The following is a 17,801-nucleotide window of genomic DNA, read 5'->3' on the forward strand; positions in this document are numbered from 1 at the left end:
AAGTCCTGTCTATAACTAGACTAAAATCAGGGCACATAAAGAAGCACGGATTAGACTCATATGAAGATAGATAAAACCAGGCATTGATTTGACCTTTTACCCTGAATTTACAAACTTCATCGAAAGCGTAAACGGCTTTTTGGCATCCTCGAATTGCCACTTCCTCCTAATCATTGGGAAATTTTTTACCTAGTCACGCTCTCTTGTTCGTTAGGTTAATCTTGAATCAGTGTGCAAGATTAACTGCATCAACTCAACACTGAAGACACCCTGCTCAGTCATATGTCTGTGCGAAACATAAAACAAAGATATTTTCACCGCAGAAAGTGCCTTAATTTCGAAGCTGATTTCTTTACTCAACATAGCGGTTAGTAGAGTGAATGAATTGCAGGAGAAATAAAAGAAGGCAGAAAAAATTCCGTCGTCCGCGCTACTAATATAGAGTACGTTGTGTATAAACAACATTAGAAGGAGTCTGTTGACTGATGATGAATTGACCAACAGCATTGATTGATTTTTGAAGGCGACATTTAGGAATAGCCCGCGCTTGCTGAAGATCGACATAGTTCCAAAATAATATAAAGTAACGATTTCGGCGCATCAGACTTGCTGAGTGTACGGAGATCCATGACGGCAAAATATTCCGTCCTCACTGTCGTTTTTGTTGAACAGCAGCAAACCCTAACACGTGTTGCTCACAGAGGTCGTAAACCATGCGAGAAACAGCACCTGCGAAACTGCGCAAGCACATCCAGGCAAGCGACGTTCAGCGGCGATGTGAATAAATAAAATGTCGTGTACTAGTGGTGCGTCTTCCTTCCTGCTTGTCTGGCATCCGTTTCTCAAGCCTCGGAAGATCTGTTTTAGTAGAAGCAAATACGAAGAAAGCGAATCTCGGTGCGAGCGCCACGGTTATCCGCCGTTCACTTTAGCAGCTAGGAAGCACCAGCAATCATTCATCACTCGCGATGGGAAACAGGTATATCGAGCGTTCGTCCAGCGATCGGGAAGATATTCTGACGTGGGCTGTAGAACGATGATAGACGTACAACTTTCGGGTTAGGCGGGGATATATCTCTTCCTCTCAGTTGATGTTTGATAGCTCTAACTTCGGTCGCATCAATCACCTCTTGCAAAATGAACATTCGTATGTATGTATGTATGTATGTATGTATGTATGTATGTATGTATGTATGTATGTATGTATGTATGTATGTATGTATGTATGTATGTATGTGTGTGTATGCGTGTATGCATGTATGCATGCATGTATGTATGTATGTATGTATGTATGTATGTATGTATGTATGTATGTATGTATGTATGTATGTATGTATGTATGTATGTATGTATGTATGTATGTATGCGTGTCTTAAACAAAAGATATTCAAAAAGCCACAGTTGAGTCGCAGTTTCGAAAGATTGACGTCCATCGTAATTCAGTATTAGTAATACTATTATTCGTAGTACAAGTATTATATTATTTTTATTATTAGTGTCAGATTATTAAGTGGTTTGTAACATAAAAGCTATCACATAGAGGATAAAGCAGATCCAGCTGACAACTGCAACCAGGAGGGGTACAATACCTGTCGGCTGTAGGAGGGGAAAGGACACATCGACAAACGATAAAGAGTGAAGAATAGAAGCGAAATTAACAGCGACTCGGCATGAATGACAGGAAGAAAATAGAAAAAACAAGAAAGGCCACAGAGCACACAGCTACGAACCGAAGGCATTCTTTTTTTGCTTCAACACGTTCTTCTTATGTAGGGCACAAAGGGGATGTGCGTATGATTGATTTCCCCTCCCTCGCTTTGTTTTTCCCCTGTGTTTATCATAACAGTTAGTAAACAACAAAGCTTGAGAATTCATTGTGGTCTATGAATTGAACCCGGCATCCCCACCTTCTCTATGCCACCAAGTGAGCTAAGCAACGTTTAGACTTTTCTTTTACTAATTCGCCATCGTGCTAACATCTGCTTAGCTGCTCTTTCTCGCTAACCAAGTATAACAACTTTTTGGGGGTGTGCGCAATGCGGTGTTTCTCCAATGTAAAACATAACGTTGAATGATTCCAATATGTTCTAATTCCAATCTCCTGACATCAAATTTACGCAATCACCGACGCAATCATCGGGCGATGACTCGCAGAACTGTTTCAACAGGCCAATGAAACGCTCTGCTCGTGTAGAGGAGGTGAATGAGTGAGTGAGGGAGCGAAACAACTTTATTTCGCCCACACTAGACGCCAGGAAACTCAACGTCACCTGGCGAGGCCAACTCGGGGACCATCAGGTGAAGCCTGACGGCCCTCTGGCAAGTCCTTTGGACTGCCAGGATTTGAGAGGTCTGGTCTAGGGCCCTAATGAGCTTCATTAATTCCTCTTGGGAAAAAGGGGGACCGGCCCAGGCGCAGCCCCACAGGACATGCTTGAAGTCCGCATAACCACCACACAGAGGGCAGTCCGGGCTTGGGAACCGTATGGGGTACATTGTGTGCAGCGCTGCGGGGCTTGGGTAAGTGCTTGTTTGCAAAAGTCTGAGAGTGACTGCCTGGGCCCTGCACAGCGAGGAGTGCGGCAAAGGCTGGAGTCTTCTTGAGAAATAATTATGTTTGCAGGTCTCGTTGTACGAGCAGAGGGGCTCGGCTCGCCCAGGGGATAATGCATTACCCGGCGCACAATCAGTCAAACCTCGTGCCGGCCAAGTGCGCTTCCCCGTTGGGGTTGAGCAAGGCACCCTCAATGGTTCCAAGGTGCGCAGGGAACCAGGTCAAAGAGTGATGTTTGATATATTTAGCATTGTGGATGATACGTAAGGCCTGGAGAGCCACCATTCCCATCTGAAAGGCCCTGACAGCGGCCTTGGAATCTGAATAAATCGTGTAATGTACACTGTCCGTCATTGCAAGAGCAATAGCAACCTGCTCTGCAACACTGGAACTAGAAGTGCGGATGGTAGCGCAGCCGAGGACTTTGGAATCACAGTCGATGACCACTGACGAGAAGGCTTCTTCTTGAACGTGCGAAGCATGTTCGATCCTTGTTCAAGCGGGCACTGGCGAGCAGAGCTTTACCCCTGGTTCGTCTTCATCCTTCGTTGTAGGTGGGATGCATATTGCGTGGCATCCGGTGTATGTAAATCTTGGTTCTTACGTCGCGGGGGAGCTTCACAGCATCGGGACCGACAACCGTGGGGTTAGGTCCCAGCTTGCCAAGTATGGCACGGCCCGCTGGGGTACCGGAGAGTATGACAAACTGAGAAAACTCTTGGGCTTCAACAATTTCTTCGAACGTGTTGTGAATTCCCAAAGTGAGGAGGTCTTGTGTGTTCGTTCGGACGGGAAGGCCGAGGGCAAGCTTGAAGACTCTTCTGATTAGAGTATTGATCTTGTTGCGCTCCGACACGAGCCAGTTCTGCTTAGCCCTTGAATAAGCGAGGTCACATAGCACGAAGGCGTGGGTAATCTGGATCAGATTGTCCTCCCTGATTCCGCGGTACCTGTTGGCGATTCTTCGGATCAGGCCGAGCGCGCTTTCGGTCTTGGAACAAATGCGTTTGAGGGCGGCTCCATTGGGCCCGTTCGAGTCGATAAACCTTCCTAGGACCCTGATAGTGGTTAACCGCGGTACTGGGGAGCACTTACCGGTGAATAACGCAGTGTGAATAACGCTGGCTTCCAGGACCGGTGAGAACCACCTCCGGGCTTCTTCTTGTAGAGCAAGAGCTCGGATTTAGTGGGCCAGCACCTTAGCCCTGCGGGGATAAAATACCACTCCGTCACATTTATGGCCTCTTGCAAAGCACTCTCGACGTGACCCTCACATCCGCTGGGGCACCACAATGTAGTGTCGTCCGCGTAGATCGTGTCACTTTTATTTTCTTTCCAAACGAATAGCATTACTTACCCAGACAGGTTTTTCTTATCTAATTCGGTGACCGGAGGCGAAGAGAATGCAGTAGGAGAGAAAGTTTCGGTCAGGCTGGGCTGGCTCAGTGAAAGTAGATAACCTGATGAGGAGGGTGGTGCCAACGTGCGCGATTGTCCCTCTTTCTTGTTGCTTAGCTTGTTGCTTAGTTCGGTGTCTGGTATAAAATCGAGTTGGCGTTGAACGGTAGGATAAACACGCAGCTTAAACGGATCCTCAGCGAAGTAAATTTGGCATAGCCATGTCGCGTAAGTGCTGAAAGGGCTCAACAACGTTATAGCGCCACGGATTTTTTATTTATTTTACCAAAGTAAATCAATTCTCCCCAGAGCTGCGAGACGCCCGTGTCAGAGGGATAGGTGGGCAGCCATCTTCTATTCATTTCGGAATATGGAAGTCTCCGGATATACAAAAAATTAGGTTTGTTCGTCATAAAAATTTATTGTTAATGCGTAGACGTCAGTTCGAAGCAGTGAGCTTTTGCGATTTTGTGACGTCGCGCGACAAGCAAGCGAAGTGGGCGCAGACCGACAACTTTTGAACAATTACTGAGGCCTTGTGCTGAAAAAGGCGTAGAATAGGAAACGGTTATGTTTCTTTTGTTAGATTTAATCATGTATATAGTCCGTGTGTTCACGCCATGCGCGATGCGGAGTTGTCGCAGTTTTTGTGACGTCACGTGACGCACCAGCGAAGTGAGCGTGCCCCCTCCCCAAAATTTTCACTAATCCTGGAAGGCTCATTGCATAAATGTAATAGAAAAGATTGGAATATATTCACGTTTTAGTGCTCCTGAACAGAGCTTTTAATTATTATAATAATCGCTTCTAATATTTGATCACTTTGCTTTCGGCGCACAATTTCCCATACAGTGAACCGCCGAACATGTGCTATTTACGCGCCGAATCAAAGCCGGCTTCAAATGGCTGCATCATTTGTGTGCTCCATTTATTACTCAGTAGCACATACGCCATGCTGTTTAGAAAGCACGTGACATGTGCAATCGCATAAAACACGCATTATTCATCTAACATTTCCGACTAACAGGCAAATGCTAACAGATATACGTTCAACACGCCCAAATACCACATAGTTCTGCCAGCGCTAAGACATCACAAAACGGTCTACAAACCAGTGAAATGCCCCCTAAAATTCTGAAGGACTTGAATTGCAGGCAATTCGTCGTTATTTGATTCCCAGTGTTTAAGGGACGCAGACATGAATAGACAGACAAGGACGTTGGGCAATGTCCTCGGCTTTAAGTAAATTTGCAACGCGATTGCCGAAAATATATTTTTTCGCACTCTCAACATAGCCACATCCATATATTGTGCATGGCGTTATCTTAATTCATATATAGAAGCCTAAAGAACGAGCGACTAATCTAAGTTTTCTGGCGTTGTAGCGCTATTTCTGACTGCAATAACATCAAGATAAGAAAGAAAGAACTATAGGCTAATGCATAGTGACGAAGAATTAATTAATGCAAAGTTGTCACTTGGGGGAATCAGAGATTCACTGATTCCGCAAAATATTTGTCGATTTGGGAACGGTTCCCTGAAAAAAAAATGCCCACAGCAATTCTTTATATCGCGAAATCGCACGCACTAAAAAATTATGGTTGCAGTGACTATATACGCATGCCAAGCCAGCAAAACTGCATTTGTTTATAGAGCTCGGAAAGAAAGAATCGAAGTTTAGGAAATTCCCTTATTAAGTTAAAGTACTTGCCCACACACTCAAATTCAATTCATTTCGCATAGTTTTCGCATTCCCAAATAGACCAAGCAGGCGAGGCATGAGATTAACAAACCCTCAGATACCAGGCGGAGACGGCTCATGCAATCCTGAGCGATAAGTGAGATGCCGTCGTTATGTACGCGAATCGGTGGTGACGAGATCGAGGGCAATGATTGGGTAATGTGGGGACAACTACAAAATTCACACGACCCGTGTTCCGTGTAGTTATATCCAGTATACGCACTTTCTCTCTGCGTAGCCACGCTCATCACTAAGCACAAGCGAGCTTCTAGATATAAGTAAACAAACTTTGCGCCACGCACTGAAAACTCGAAGGCTTACAGACGAAATTCAATTTAGCGTTTGGGCTTTCACCTACAGCGCAAGCGCGGAATAGGCCGCAAGGGAAGCCACTACCGCCAAGTCGGTCGACGACGGCGGCATCTGCTTCCACGAAGCCGTCGGAGGAGCTGCATCCTTAAGTGGCCAATAAAGCAAGCTGGATTAGAGGAGACAACGACAGCACCTCTATCCGGGCGCACGGTCGGTTATGAGAACGCACAGAGTGCCGAAGAGAAGAGACCGGGGAGGGATGTGCCCCGCGGTAATAGAAATGAGCGGTAGGTGCCCCATAGCGACTTGAGAAAATCGGGAGGAAGTGGAGGAAGAAACGTGGGGGAAGGGAGAGCACGACGATGGACGTCGGGCGCGACCGGTTGCCCGCTTGCGGCTGAAGAAACGGGCGGCGCGGAGGCGACACTGCATACGCCAGCAGGCTCGACAACTCATTCATTCCCCGCCCTGCTGTGGCTGCTATACCGGACGTTCTTGCATATTCATGAGCGAGCTCCGAGTACTATGCACGCGCTACGGTCATTTCGACAACGCGTCTTTCTTGTTTCCCCCCCCCCCTCTCTCTCTCCTGCCTTCCCTCCGCGCATTTCTCACCGTACTCTCATTTAGTGCTTTGTTATCGGTTTCCTTCAAAAACTACCTACTTGCAGTGAACTTCGACCACACAAGCACGTCACTCTCGATGCGGTTTCAGATGGCCCTGTGGCGGACGGAAAGTCGTTGGCACTTCCAGCGTGCCACACAAACTTGGACGCGTGGAGTTTGACACGTTGCGGGGGGACAGTCGCTCGCGCGTGTTTCGACCCATGTGCACTCACTTTTACATCGTCAGTGAACATGCACTCCACTGCCTCCATCCAGCTCGGCACATCAACACTGGCCCTAATAGGTCCGCTAGAAACCGGCTTGTCATTGGGCCCCTGGCTCTTTGCTGTTTTACTGTCGGCAAGATAGGACAGCGTTGAAATAGAGTATATATGCAAATCGCGAGCAGTCGACGGGGTAGCTGTGCTCAGCCCGAGACACACTACGTGAAATCTTTTGTGACGCCAACTCTGACCATGTTGCAAAATTTTTTTTTCTTTCCGCCAGGATCTCTTAAGGCGTAACTAATTTAATTTAAAGTGTAGACAGCCGTTTTTTTTTTTTGAGAGAGAGAATAAGAGCGACTAATTCACTGCAGCACGCGCCTGCTGTAGAATGTTAGATGATCAATTTAGCTGATAGGTCAGGCTGGCGCAACCAAGAATTTCAACTGCGGAAAGCGGCAGGATCATGGCCCTTATTCTCGAAAACGTCTTACGCTAGAATTGTTCGTAAAAGAAAATGTAAGGCAATTCTGATGCTGTACTTATTATTAGCGAAAGTGGTCAGTCGATGGCAAAGAGTCCTTACGAACGAAAATTCGACCCCTGATCCTTAGTATGCCATCGAGAGTTGCTTCTTGGCTTAGACCAATGCCTATATGCGATGGAATCAGTTGTCGCTGAACACCCGAATTACCGGTTGGGCTGTCCTTCTAAAACGAGTGTTTAGAGCCGTGCAATAAACGTCGTTAATAACGCTCGTTGCACTGTTCCTTCCAGTGTACGGGCGCACTCTATACGATGCAGATATATAAGAAATTCTTTTCTGACAGATTTCACAGCACTGTCTTAGGACAGCTAGCGGCAAGATGTTCAAAATTTGAACGAGCGGCTTTCGTTCACAGATGACTTCGCTTTGAATGTCACAGCTCTCTTTAGGTGCGCGGTGAATGTCACCCTACGAGAATTAACGCATAGCTTGCCATAGAACAGCAAACTACAAGGAGTACGACATGTTCCTAGCATCATCGGCTGAGGAGCGCTCCGTGTTGATTTAGAACATTCACCTAATCCTCCAAAGTAAGGACAATTGAATGACAAAGACATTTTAAATGGCTCCTTCTCCCAAGCGTAGAGAAATGCGTCAAATATAGAAAGCTTCGCACCTTCTTCGCAAATTGCCGATTGGAAATAATAAATAAATGGGTGCATACATTCGTATCCTTTTATCGAACCATCGCTCTGTGTAAGTAGCCACAGCGTCCATACCAGTGTCAATTGGGATATGCTCAAAATTGGGTCAACAATCAATATACTGCATTGCAGGGTGAACAAATCAACCGTGTATTATAAGTCATCGAGCCGAAACATCCAAATTGGTGATATTTTCTTGTTCTTGAACACGGAATCGCAAGTCTCCGCAGAAAAGAAGAATAGGAAAAGAAGTTATTTAGAGGTGAAATTTGATACCCTTCTACATCCACGCTATATATCGGATGTGGCCCCTTCAAAATGCTACAAATTTATTGCATCTACTATTGTTCTATGCACTTCAGGCGAGAGCTTTCACGATGCATAAGAGATCCAAATCGCTTCCAACACATTTCTTTTTTGCTAAACCAGCATTTATTAGGAGCTGTGTAAGTTAGCAAACAGCTCTCCTCGGAGCTCAGGCAGAGCATAGGGAAGAATCGACACTAGCGTATGCATGAATGAAGATGTGTTTATTTGTGATGAGAATATTTCATTTTTCAGTGATAAAAGAAACTGCGACTGACTTAAATGAAATTTGCGAATTATTTCTTGCAGGCACCCAATTAAGTACTGTAATCAAACACGACTCATTTCATTTCTCTGTAGACCATGACAATACGCAGCAAAATGTGGAACCACGTAGCTGAAGTGCGAACCCACTTTTAAATTCGTCTAAATTGTTCGTGACTTGCTCAAGCGAAATTGAAAATCAGGACGCGGGATATGACGCTCACTCTACTTGAGCAGTCCATTAGCGACGGTTTCGCTCAAAGGCATTGATAAGGCTCACAGACGCCGCCTTCTCGAGATTGCTAAATCTGTAAAGCGACATCTTTTCTATTGGTCCGTAACCAGGAGACGAGCTTTATTCACTCGGTAAAAAGCTACAACCGACTACCATAGGCTCAAGAAGTTGCCCTTCTCTCTCCTTTCCTGTCCCAATGGTCATCCACGCGCGCAGCACAGTACCGTAGCCGCTGTTGTATACACGTTGCGCTCACTTAACGCCTGAGCGGTGCGAGCGAACTGGGCAGTGCTGTGCGTCGTGGTTTCGTACGCGAGACGACAAAAGAACAAACCACGGAGCAAACCAATCCTCACCGGTCAGTCCGAATGCGATGCGATGTTTTTACGTGGCATATTCTCGCACAGGTTCGCCCACAAGTTTCACGGTATTGCGCATTGGTAGATACGCGCACATGCGTGTTCTTTGAGCACAAAAACAGCACAACCCACGTCTACCCGCACCTGTGGACAAAAAAACAAGGTGGTTTTTTTCCTACAGCGAACATTATTCTGTGAACGAACAGTGGTCCTTCTAAACACAAAGCGTTTGGTGGATCGAGCGCAGAAGATACGTTTTCATCGACTCACGATGACACTCAGTTCGCGTCTTTCCTCTCCTTTGTCTCCTCCTCCTCTCCTCCTCGCGCAGCTTGCTCGCACTTCGAGCTTGTCCTAATATAGATCGCCCTCGAGGCTTCTTTTGATCACATGGATCCTTGCAGGTCCATTGCGTTCCACACGCGAGAAAGATGGACGGAGCCGTAAACACAAAAGAATAAGAAATTGCGCTCGTTTCATCTCGGACTCTCAATGAGTCGGGGCTTCGTGGCGACCGCGTTGTCGTCGAACCTTTTCCATCAGCGGGCATTCGTCTCTCTACGGTCGATTAATCGGTGCCACACCGACAGCTACTTGTTCTCTCCGTCGTGTAGAAACCCTGAAAGCAACGAAGACGGATAGCGTCGAGCAACGCACGTACCATCAACGCGGTATCAGAAACACTCGCGCACACGTATACCGGACGCCCGACCGCGACCGCGTTCGCCTGTGGCGAGGTGGGACAGCATCCTGCACACGAAATCACACACGCGCCCAAACGCACAGGTGCTCGAGTGAAGCCCTTACCAGGACAAGACGAAGAGAGCAGAAGAGTCTGAGAGCGGGCGCCGGCCTGCATTGAATCTATGTACACGGGACAACCGGCGAACCGTGTAGCACATTTGTTTGCCTCGCGCTTTTTCGTACCGTAACCGGCGTTCCCGATAAAGAAACTCGGCGCCGTCGCACGAAGGCGCGAGACCAGTGCGTCCCGCCGGCGTCTTTGTCATCTCGGTAACGGGACGAGCTGCAGCTGCAGCAAGTTCGGCCACGGCGATTACTTCGTTGTATGTGTTTGCGTGCGCCCGACGGTGTGTGTTTTGAATTGCCTGCTCTCGCGTTTCTTTTGTTGTTGTTCGGGGTTCGAGTAGTTTCTCGTCCGGCGCAGCAGCAGGCCCTTACGCATCACTTGTTAGGACGGCGGTCGAGGTGCTTTCATCGCGTGGGAAAGGTGCCAGAAGCGCGCACACAACGTCGGTGTCGCACAGAGCGGCGTGTCGCAAGATCGGCGTGCCTTCGTTCGAGCACCTGCCACCAATACCCTTTTCTGTTTACTTTCTTCTTTTTTTAAGAATCTTACTCACATCGAAGGTGCATTGCTAAGAGGACGTGTGCGTCACAAGAGGCCACTGCGTCTTTATTCAGTTACACCTGATCGAGGGATTTTGCATATTTTCAATCTGTCTGTACAAAGGATTCGTTCCGCTATCAACGGCAACGTCCTACACGTTCAGCGTCTGAAGATCAGATAATAATCTTCGCGAACTATGGATGAGGCTCCAACCTTTCCGGACCATCTGTTATGGTATTCAGTTATTTGGTCGGACAAGTGATAAATTTCGCGCAGATTAAAAGCTGAATATCGCCTTTAAAACTGTTGTTTCGTAAGCTCATTGCGCGGTCCTTTGCCAGTCCTGCAGGACAGAGACCTATAAGTGGCAGCACTATTTTGTCTTCGAAATCCTGATTCTAGTTAACGAGCAGATATCAAGGTCGTGTTGCCCTAATATGTATATATGGAGAGACTTGTGTGGACTCCATCACTCCTGTCACCATCTTATAGTTACTGCACTGTGCGCTTGGTGCTAGTGCCCGTAGACGAGACATTTCTTGTGCACTTGTGTTCGTTTGTGTATCGGACCTTCCTTGAAATATTCTTCTTTCTTTTTTTTTTATTTTTTCTTGCGTAACGAGTCTGATTTTTGGGATAGCCGGCTTTTATGATGCAAGAGGCCTGGAACACCAACATCTCGATTTCTTTTTCTGGGGAATGATATCATACAGGCCGGGCATTGATGCCTATTTGCAAACAGAAGTACCTAGTACGATGCACCAATGCACAAATAAAACCCTGGTTCATGCTCCAGTGAAACAGTCTGTGCATTTAGTATGGCAAAACACTTCACTGGCTAGTCGGTTTGTAACATGAGTTTGACTGCTCCGAAATACCTGCGTGGTGTAGGCAAAACAATATTGCAGCAGAAGAGCGAAAGCATGCTGAGTTCTGAAAGTACTAGCACTGTTTGCGGCCACTTCTTCGAGACAAGCTATTGGTTGTAGGATGGTTCCACATTGTTTACGGCAAAGAAAAGCGAGATCTTTCATCTACGGGGAGTTAAAGACCAAATCATGGAGTTTGAAAAAAATGACCTGGTTAACGTTACTGTATTTTTCTCACGAATTCCATCTATATATCTATATATATATATATATATACATTACACTTAAGTGAATATACTGCAAGCATGTTTACGATTAAGTCCATGGCATTAAAGATGGCGTCAATATTTGTGCGCCTGTCTGCCTCTGTGGCCTAGTGGACATGTCCTCATACGCTACTCTGTAAGAAGTAGTAGGTTCTATTTCCTGCTCGATTGTTCTGTTCGGTCACCGGCACAATGCAAACATACCCATCTTATAGAAGTTTTACTGAACGTCAAAAATGCCTCGATATGAAAAATAACCCGAAATATCCCAGTAAAGTCGTCCCTCGTCTCTCAGGCGTACCAGCGGGTCATTATACAATGCAAATTAGAATTTTTCTTAAAGAGCCTTAGCCTGTCGAAATTTTTTGGTACTTACTGGTACACCGTGTTATGGGAACCATGGACAACAGTGGAAGCGCTGGTAACGGTATCCCGCAACGCTCTGTCCTACCACAACACATCTTAAACGTTTTTCCACTGCGTCAGTGCTCTCACCGAAGGAAAAAAAACCATACCATGCTTCACGTTACCATGCTTGTCGATACCGACGCTTTACGCCAGAACTGAAGCAGCATAATGTAGATGGCTGTTAGCTTTGTCTTTTCGGTGGTTAACCTCTGCGTCATGAGATGTCGCTACGATTTTTTTTTCTGACACACATCGCTCCGGTAAAACTGTGTTCCGCAAACCTTAACCGACAAGCTGCAATTCTCTAATAACGTTTTCCATCCGTCTGCTTTTTAACTTGCAAAGTGAGCCTGCCGCTAAATCAGTGAAACATATTCACGCAGTAAAAGCCACACTTTGTTCGCATAATCTGCCATAGCGTCATTGCTGCCCTCCATACGAGACTAATATTTTCTTCATCACCTTTGACACATCCTCATCCTTTTCTGAACGTTGAAAATGTCACATTGCCTGCCTGGTTGAGACTCCGGTCCATTGATTTCTTGCACGGTCCATTCTTTGCCATTATTCAAGCGCACTCTGTCTGCAAGCATTGTGAATGGAAAGAAAAAGGGTTGGCTGTTCCCGTGTGTTTTTTATTGATTTCCTTGAAGTTTGTGCGCACTTTAGTTGCTTTAACGCACTCATTTCTTTTTCTTTTTAAGAGCCATCGGGACCGTTAAAGACTGTAATCGTTGCTAGACGTCTTCATCATGTTCGCGCGGAGGGATTATTTTGACATTATGGCTTCTTTTGTTCCGCGTCTTCTATGCTCTTTTCTTCCCAGATCTGACTGTTCAGCAAGACAGTTACTCTACTATCTGTACTTTCTCACTATACACCAGGAAAGCAGGCCAGCTACGCCGGCTTCCCTTACTTTCAATTTTGTTGAGAAATGTATACCTTGGCAATTGATCTAACACCAAATACGGCCAAAAGAAGTTTATGTTCAGACAGCTGTGTGATCCTAAACAAACGAGCATTTATTAAACAGAAGCTTTCTTTGCGTTTTCCCTGGGTTGTACAAGCGGTCGTTATGTTTTTTGCCGAGTACGTTGACTATTTAGCACGAAATTCTTACCGGCAAAGTAGCGCCAGGAAGAACACTCCCATTCTATGTAATAGCAGAATAAATCCCCACACAAAACCAGTACATACGTTCTTGGTTCATATGTGTGTTCTGGCTGCGGCATTTTGCAGGATACGTCGGAAGTAGCAGGTCCAATTCCCTCCCGCGATGGCCGCATTTTGACGGAGCCGAAATACAAAAGCGCTCGTGCAGCAGGCATTGGCGGCCACGTTAACGAACCCCAGTTGGTAAAAAATATTTCAGTCACTCCCCCCCCCCCCTTCTTTTTACTGTGCGTCTCATAATTAGACCGTAATTATTGGCGCGTAATAGGTATTTCTAATGCAGACATACATCTCAATGAAATAGCGCATGAAGTTAAACGACTTCTGATATTTCCTTCATTTGGTTTTAACTGAGCCACCCCAATGCTGGGCCACTCTTTACTGCCGCTTGGTACGTTCTGTAGGGTATACGACACTGCGAATTTTCTCATTACAAAGAATACAACAGAAAAACGCGCGAGCAAAGTTGGAAACGTGATCGCACAAAACTTGGTTTTATTTTTGTTTCACAGGAGGTGCGTGGTGAGGAGCCAGGTGGCGTCGCGGCTCCTGCGTCGCCTTCGTCCAAGGGAGCTCGCACGCTGGACAAGTTGAGCGGCGGCGAGTACATCCGCGGTCTGGGCGGCCGCCGGCGGCTCGACAAAATCAGCGGCGGCGAGCTGCTGCATTCGGCCGACGACGCCGAGCTCCTGCGCGAGCTCGTGCTCCCCTACGCACTGCGAGGAGTGCCAGCCTCGTCGCAGGGCTCGGGGTCTCGCCGAGGCCTGGACAAGATCGGCGGGGGCGAGTACATCCGCATGGCTGGGGCTTTTCCGCCTGGCGCTTCGCCGGCCAAAAGGCAAGCTGCGTGCGTATCAACAGGGATTCTCACGCGTTTCTGTCCCGGCCATTTTGTTTGTTTTTTTTTTCTTTTTGTCTGCATCCGCTGTATTTCAGAAGTTTTTCCTTCAATTCGCCCCTTATTCAGGTTCTCAAATATAGGCGTGTATGCTTGTTAGAGTTAAATTGTTGAAGGTAATAATGTTGCTCCAGGAAGGGTTAGAGTGGGAGACATTTACACGAGACTGATTTATGGGAGATGGGGACAATCAGCCGTAGCAATCGCTGGTAACAGCTTAAGCCTATGCAAGCTCGCACTCTGCACCGTTGTGCATTCTCCTAGTTAAATAAATGGTGTAAGCCTAAAAGAAATAGGGCGCCGTAGATCCGGCAAGAAAACCCTCGTGATTGTTAAGGCATGTGAAAATGAACATTAAGTAGCATAAGCTTTCGTCAATATGCCAGGTGGCACGTAATACCGTGCCAAACAAATAAATTTTAAAATAATAGTGTCTCGTGTAAGCTAATTTTTTTGGCGAATGTAACGAAGAAACGTTTAATCACGCCTGTTGAGGCGTATGGAAGTCACAGATTGGTTCGAAACGGTGATGTGATCGGTATGGTTTACCCTAGTACGAAGCGATTTATCACGTATAATTTGCCAAGTGTATATGATTGACTCATTTTCAAGCAATTTCGCAAATTCCCCTACACGTCCATGGACGAAGTACATTCGCACTTCTTTTGTCGAAATGGCGAGAACTGCGTCGCTGTGTGCAAGCCTAAGGCAGTTAGCTTGGGCGGCTAAGTGTGGGTAAGTGTGGACTACGTGGATCAAGAGTATCCTACCTTCTTTTTGTCTAGTCTTCTTGTATGTCACATTTGGGAGAGCTAGCTACAAGGGTAGTGCTCACGCCAAGTTTGACTGTGTTGAATGTGGAGCCGGGCATACGTAACAACCGTTGCTGTATGGTAGAGCAAATTGCGTCCATGCCTTCGAAAGGTTAGAACGACCTGTAAACATAATTGCTCTCTCTTTTCTTTTCTGCGCTCCAGAACGATACAATATGTTAGTTATCAGGTGAAGCAGGAACTCATAGAAAAACAGTCACCAGTACGCGCACTGTGACTGCAAGGCGTGGCGTGATGGGTTCCATCTTTCTTGTGCGGTGTGGACACTGCTGTCCCTTCGACAGTGCTGCGCCTGCTTCAGTCATTGAAAAGCCCTATTGCGCACAATGTAAGGACCTTAGAGAAAAGAACGGAATGGTTGCCGGAACGCAAAGTCACCAATGTGCCGCTATTGAAGACGCGTGTACTTATTATAACACAGTTTTATTGAGCAATGGCTACAACGGCCACAGAGCGCCAGCGTGTACTTGTATAGGAAGCGATCAGATGCTCACTGAACAAGAGAACACACGAGAAACAAATACCTCCTTTACTGTGAACAGCGTAAAGCTGTTTTCAGTGTCCAATATTATTCAAAGTGCTAGTGCCAAAACGTTTCTCATGGCCCGTGGTGCAGCCCAAGAACGTTAGGCTCAAACTTGTATTACATGCCTCGTCTTGGGTGCACAGCGCATGAAAGATGAGAAGGTATTTTATCGCGCCAGCTCATTAGGCAATTGCAGTAAGAGCTGTTTTGAAAACAATGCGGGCCACAGCGATCACAGAACACGCACGTAAATAGTCATTACGTTCCTTACAATGAAAATGCGCTCAGCGTACTTTGGCAAATTGAAACTTGCCTATTAGGGCCTTTACTAACTGTTTTAAAAAAAGATACGTTTGTCTCACAGCACACCATTAGTAGTCTAAAAGCACTGTTTAATTAAGGTAAACCATTTTGAAACAAACTCACACGTGCGACAGCCCTAGTTTGCCATTTGATCACATGAGTTTGTACGGAAACATACGATTTTTATACAGGATCCCACCATGATGACTAATGATCATCTCTTATATAAGACATATTGTGCGTGTACGTTTGTATTATAAAATTTTTATTTTAGTCTCTAAAACCGCAATTTTATGACATGCTGACAGCAGAGAATATCGACATCGATAGTTTCGTGTGGGAGCAGCCGCTTTCCTGTTGATGTGTCGACATGCTTTGCAATGCTTTAAGTTTACACGCGAGGATTATAAGCGTAGAAGCTAACGAAAAAGTCGATCATGGTTTCATTGATGCTATTATATCGTACAGGCACGTGTGCCCAAACCATGAAACGTGAACTTGTATATATGTTTCGGCCAATTAGGTGCGCTAGCTCTTCTGAAACTACTGTGCATTAATTACCCCAATGTTTCTAAAACTGCACGTCTATTTCGACCGCTTGCGAGTACTTTCTCTTGTCACACACTGTGTTGAAAAGCTGCATTTCGGTGAACGCATAATAAGTTAGCGACTTCGGTGACTCTCAATCATAGCCGCCCCGCAGAGTGCTGTGACACTGACAAAAAATGACAGCGATGAAGTAGCCACCGAGGACATGCAGAACTTTGGTCATCAAACTTTATTCCGCCTAAAGTCGAAAGTTCATGCCCCTGAATGAACGCATTAAAACACAGGAGTGCTCTTGTATGCCCTTTACTCTGCCCTATATTTTCGAGCTGTGCAAGCTAGGTGCCTGTTCGCTCAAAGCTATAACGATCAATGGAGAATGCTGGGCAGGTTGGTCTGTCATAATTATTCAAAAGACTAGCGCAAATAACAGGGACACAGACAGAGAAGACGACAGGACGCGCGCCAGGACATTCCTCAGAAAGGTCAAGGATATTCGTGAACCGAGCTAGCAGGCGTGTTGGCAGCGGCTAAAGCAACGCGTCTTGCGAAGTGCGACGCGGTATATAACCGATAATTTATTGTCCCTCAGCAGGCAGGGGCGCCGCAATATCCAAAGGAATTTACTGCCGCCAAGCCATAATGGGCATTAATGCACACACACGTTCTGGCGCTTCGGCGCCGGCTATGCGTATACGGGTTCCAGTCTATTGTGCCCGACGCTAGGTTTCAGAGTGCGGCTCGTAATTGATTGCTACTTTATCTGCACAGGGCAAACGCTGCCAGTTATCTCGCGACGGAGTGACGACCGGCTGATTGTAAATTACCGTCTTGACTTTTAGTGCAGATCGCTACTCGAAGGCAATTATCTTTTTTTTTGTATTCTATGCGCGCACAACGGCGTGGCACTTCCGTTAAGCCCGTTCGAAGTCGTGCTCTCGCGGTGCGTCGAGACGGACGAAGTGAAGATTTATTCGCTATCGGCGGACTGCTGACGTTAGACTGGGAACATTACGTTGACCACGTTTCGACAGCTTAGCGCTCTGTGCCACTAAGCCTTGCAGAAGTGTCTCTTCCCGCATAGCCTGTCCTGCAAACACTTTTTCTCAGTGTGTCGGAACGGAAAGAAAATAAAAAGGAGAAACAAAAAAAATGAAATTATATTTTGGACCGAAAGGTTATTTATTATTTTGTTTCTGAATGAAACCGAAATAATTTTTTATCAGTATTCGGATCAAGGGTAAAGCTGGCACTCCGAAACAACCGACGTCAGACATCGTCCGCGTTACCGCGTATCTCAGGCAGGGATAGTGCAAGCGATAGGCGGTCAAGCGCCCCATTAATCGAAACCTGCAGCTCGGTGCACAAGCAGATCAGCAGCGTAGCAGAACCCAGGACTTGCGCGCTGGAGCGCTGATCGTTTCCTTTTCTACGGGTA

The 17,801-nt window shown here is 46.4% G+C and overlaps 1 protein-coding gene across 2 annotated transcripts in view; it reads left to right on the forward strand.

Moving 5' to 3' along the window:
* The window catches only part of LOC142574124 (uncharacterized), a 176,687-nt gene that overhangs the window by 118,375 nt on the left and 40,511 nt on the right, over positions 1-17,801 (forward strand). Inside the window, exon 2 of one of the 2 annotated variants that reach the window (XM_075683280.1) lies at positions 13,770-14,104. In XM_075683280.1, the coding sequence (XP_075539395.1) occupies positions 13,770-14,104 (335 nt within the window). The remainder of the gene's footprint in view (positions 1-13,769; positions 14,105-17,801) is intronic. The other variant, XM_075683281.1, reaches the window with a different exon arrangement.

Source organism: Dermacentor variabilis, chromosome 3 (assembly GCF_050947875.1).
Source record: "Dermacentor variabilis isolate Ectoservices chromosome 3, ASM5094787v1, whole genome shotgun sequence".
In the NCBI taxonomy this organism is placed as follows: Eukaryota; Metazoa; Arthropoda; class Arachnida; order Ixodida; family Ixodidae; genus Dermacentor; species Dermacentor variabilis.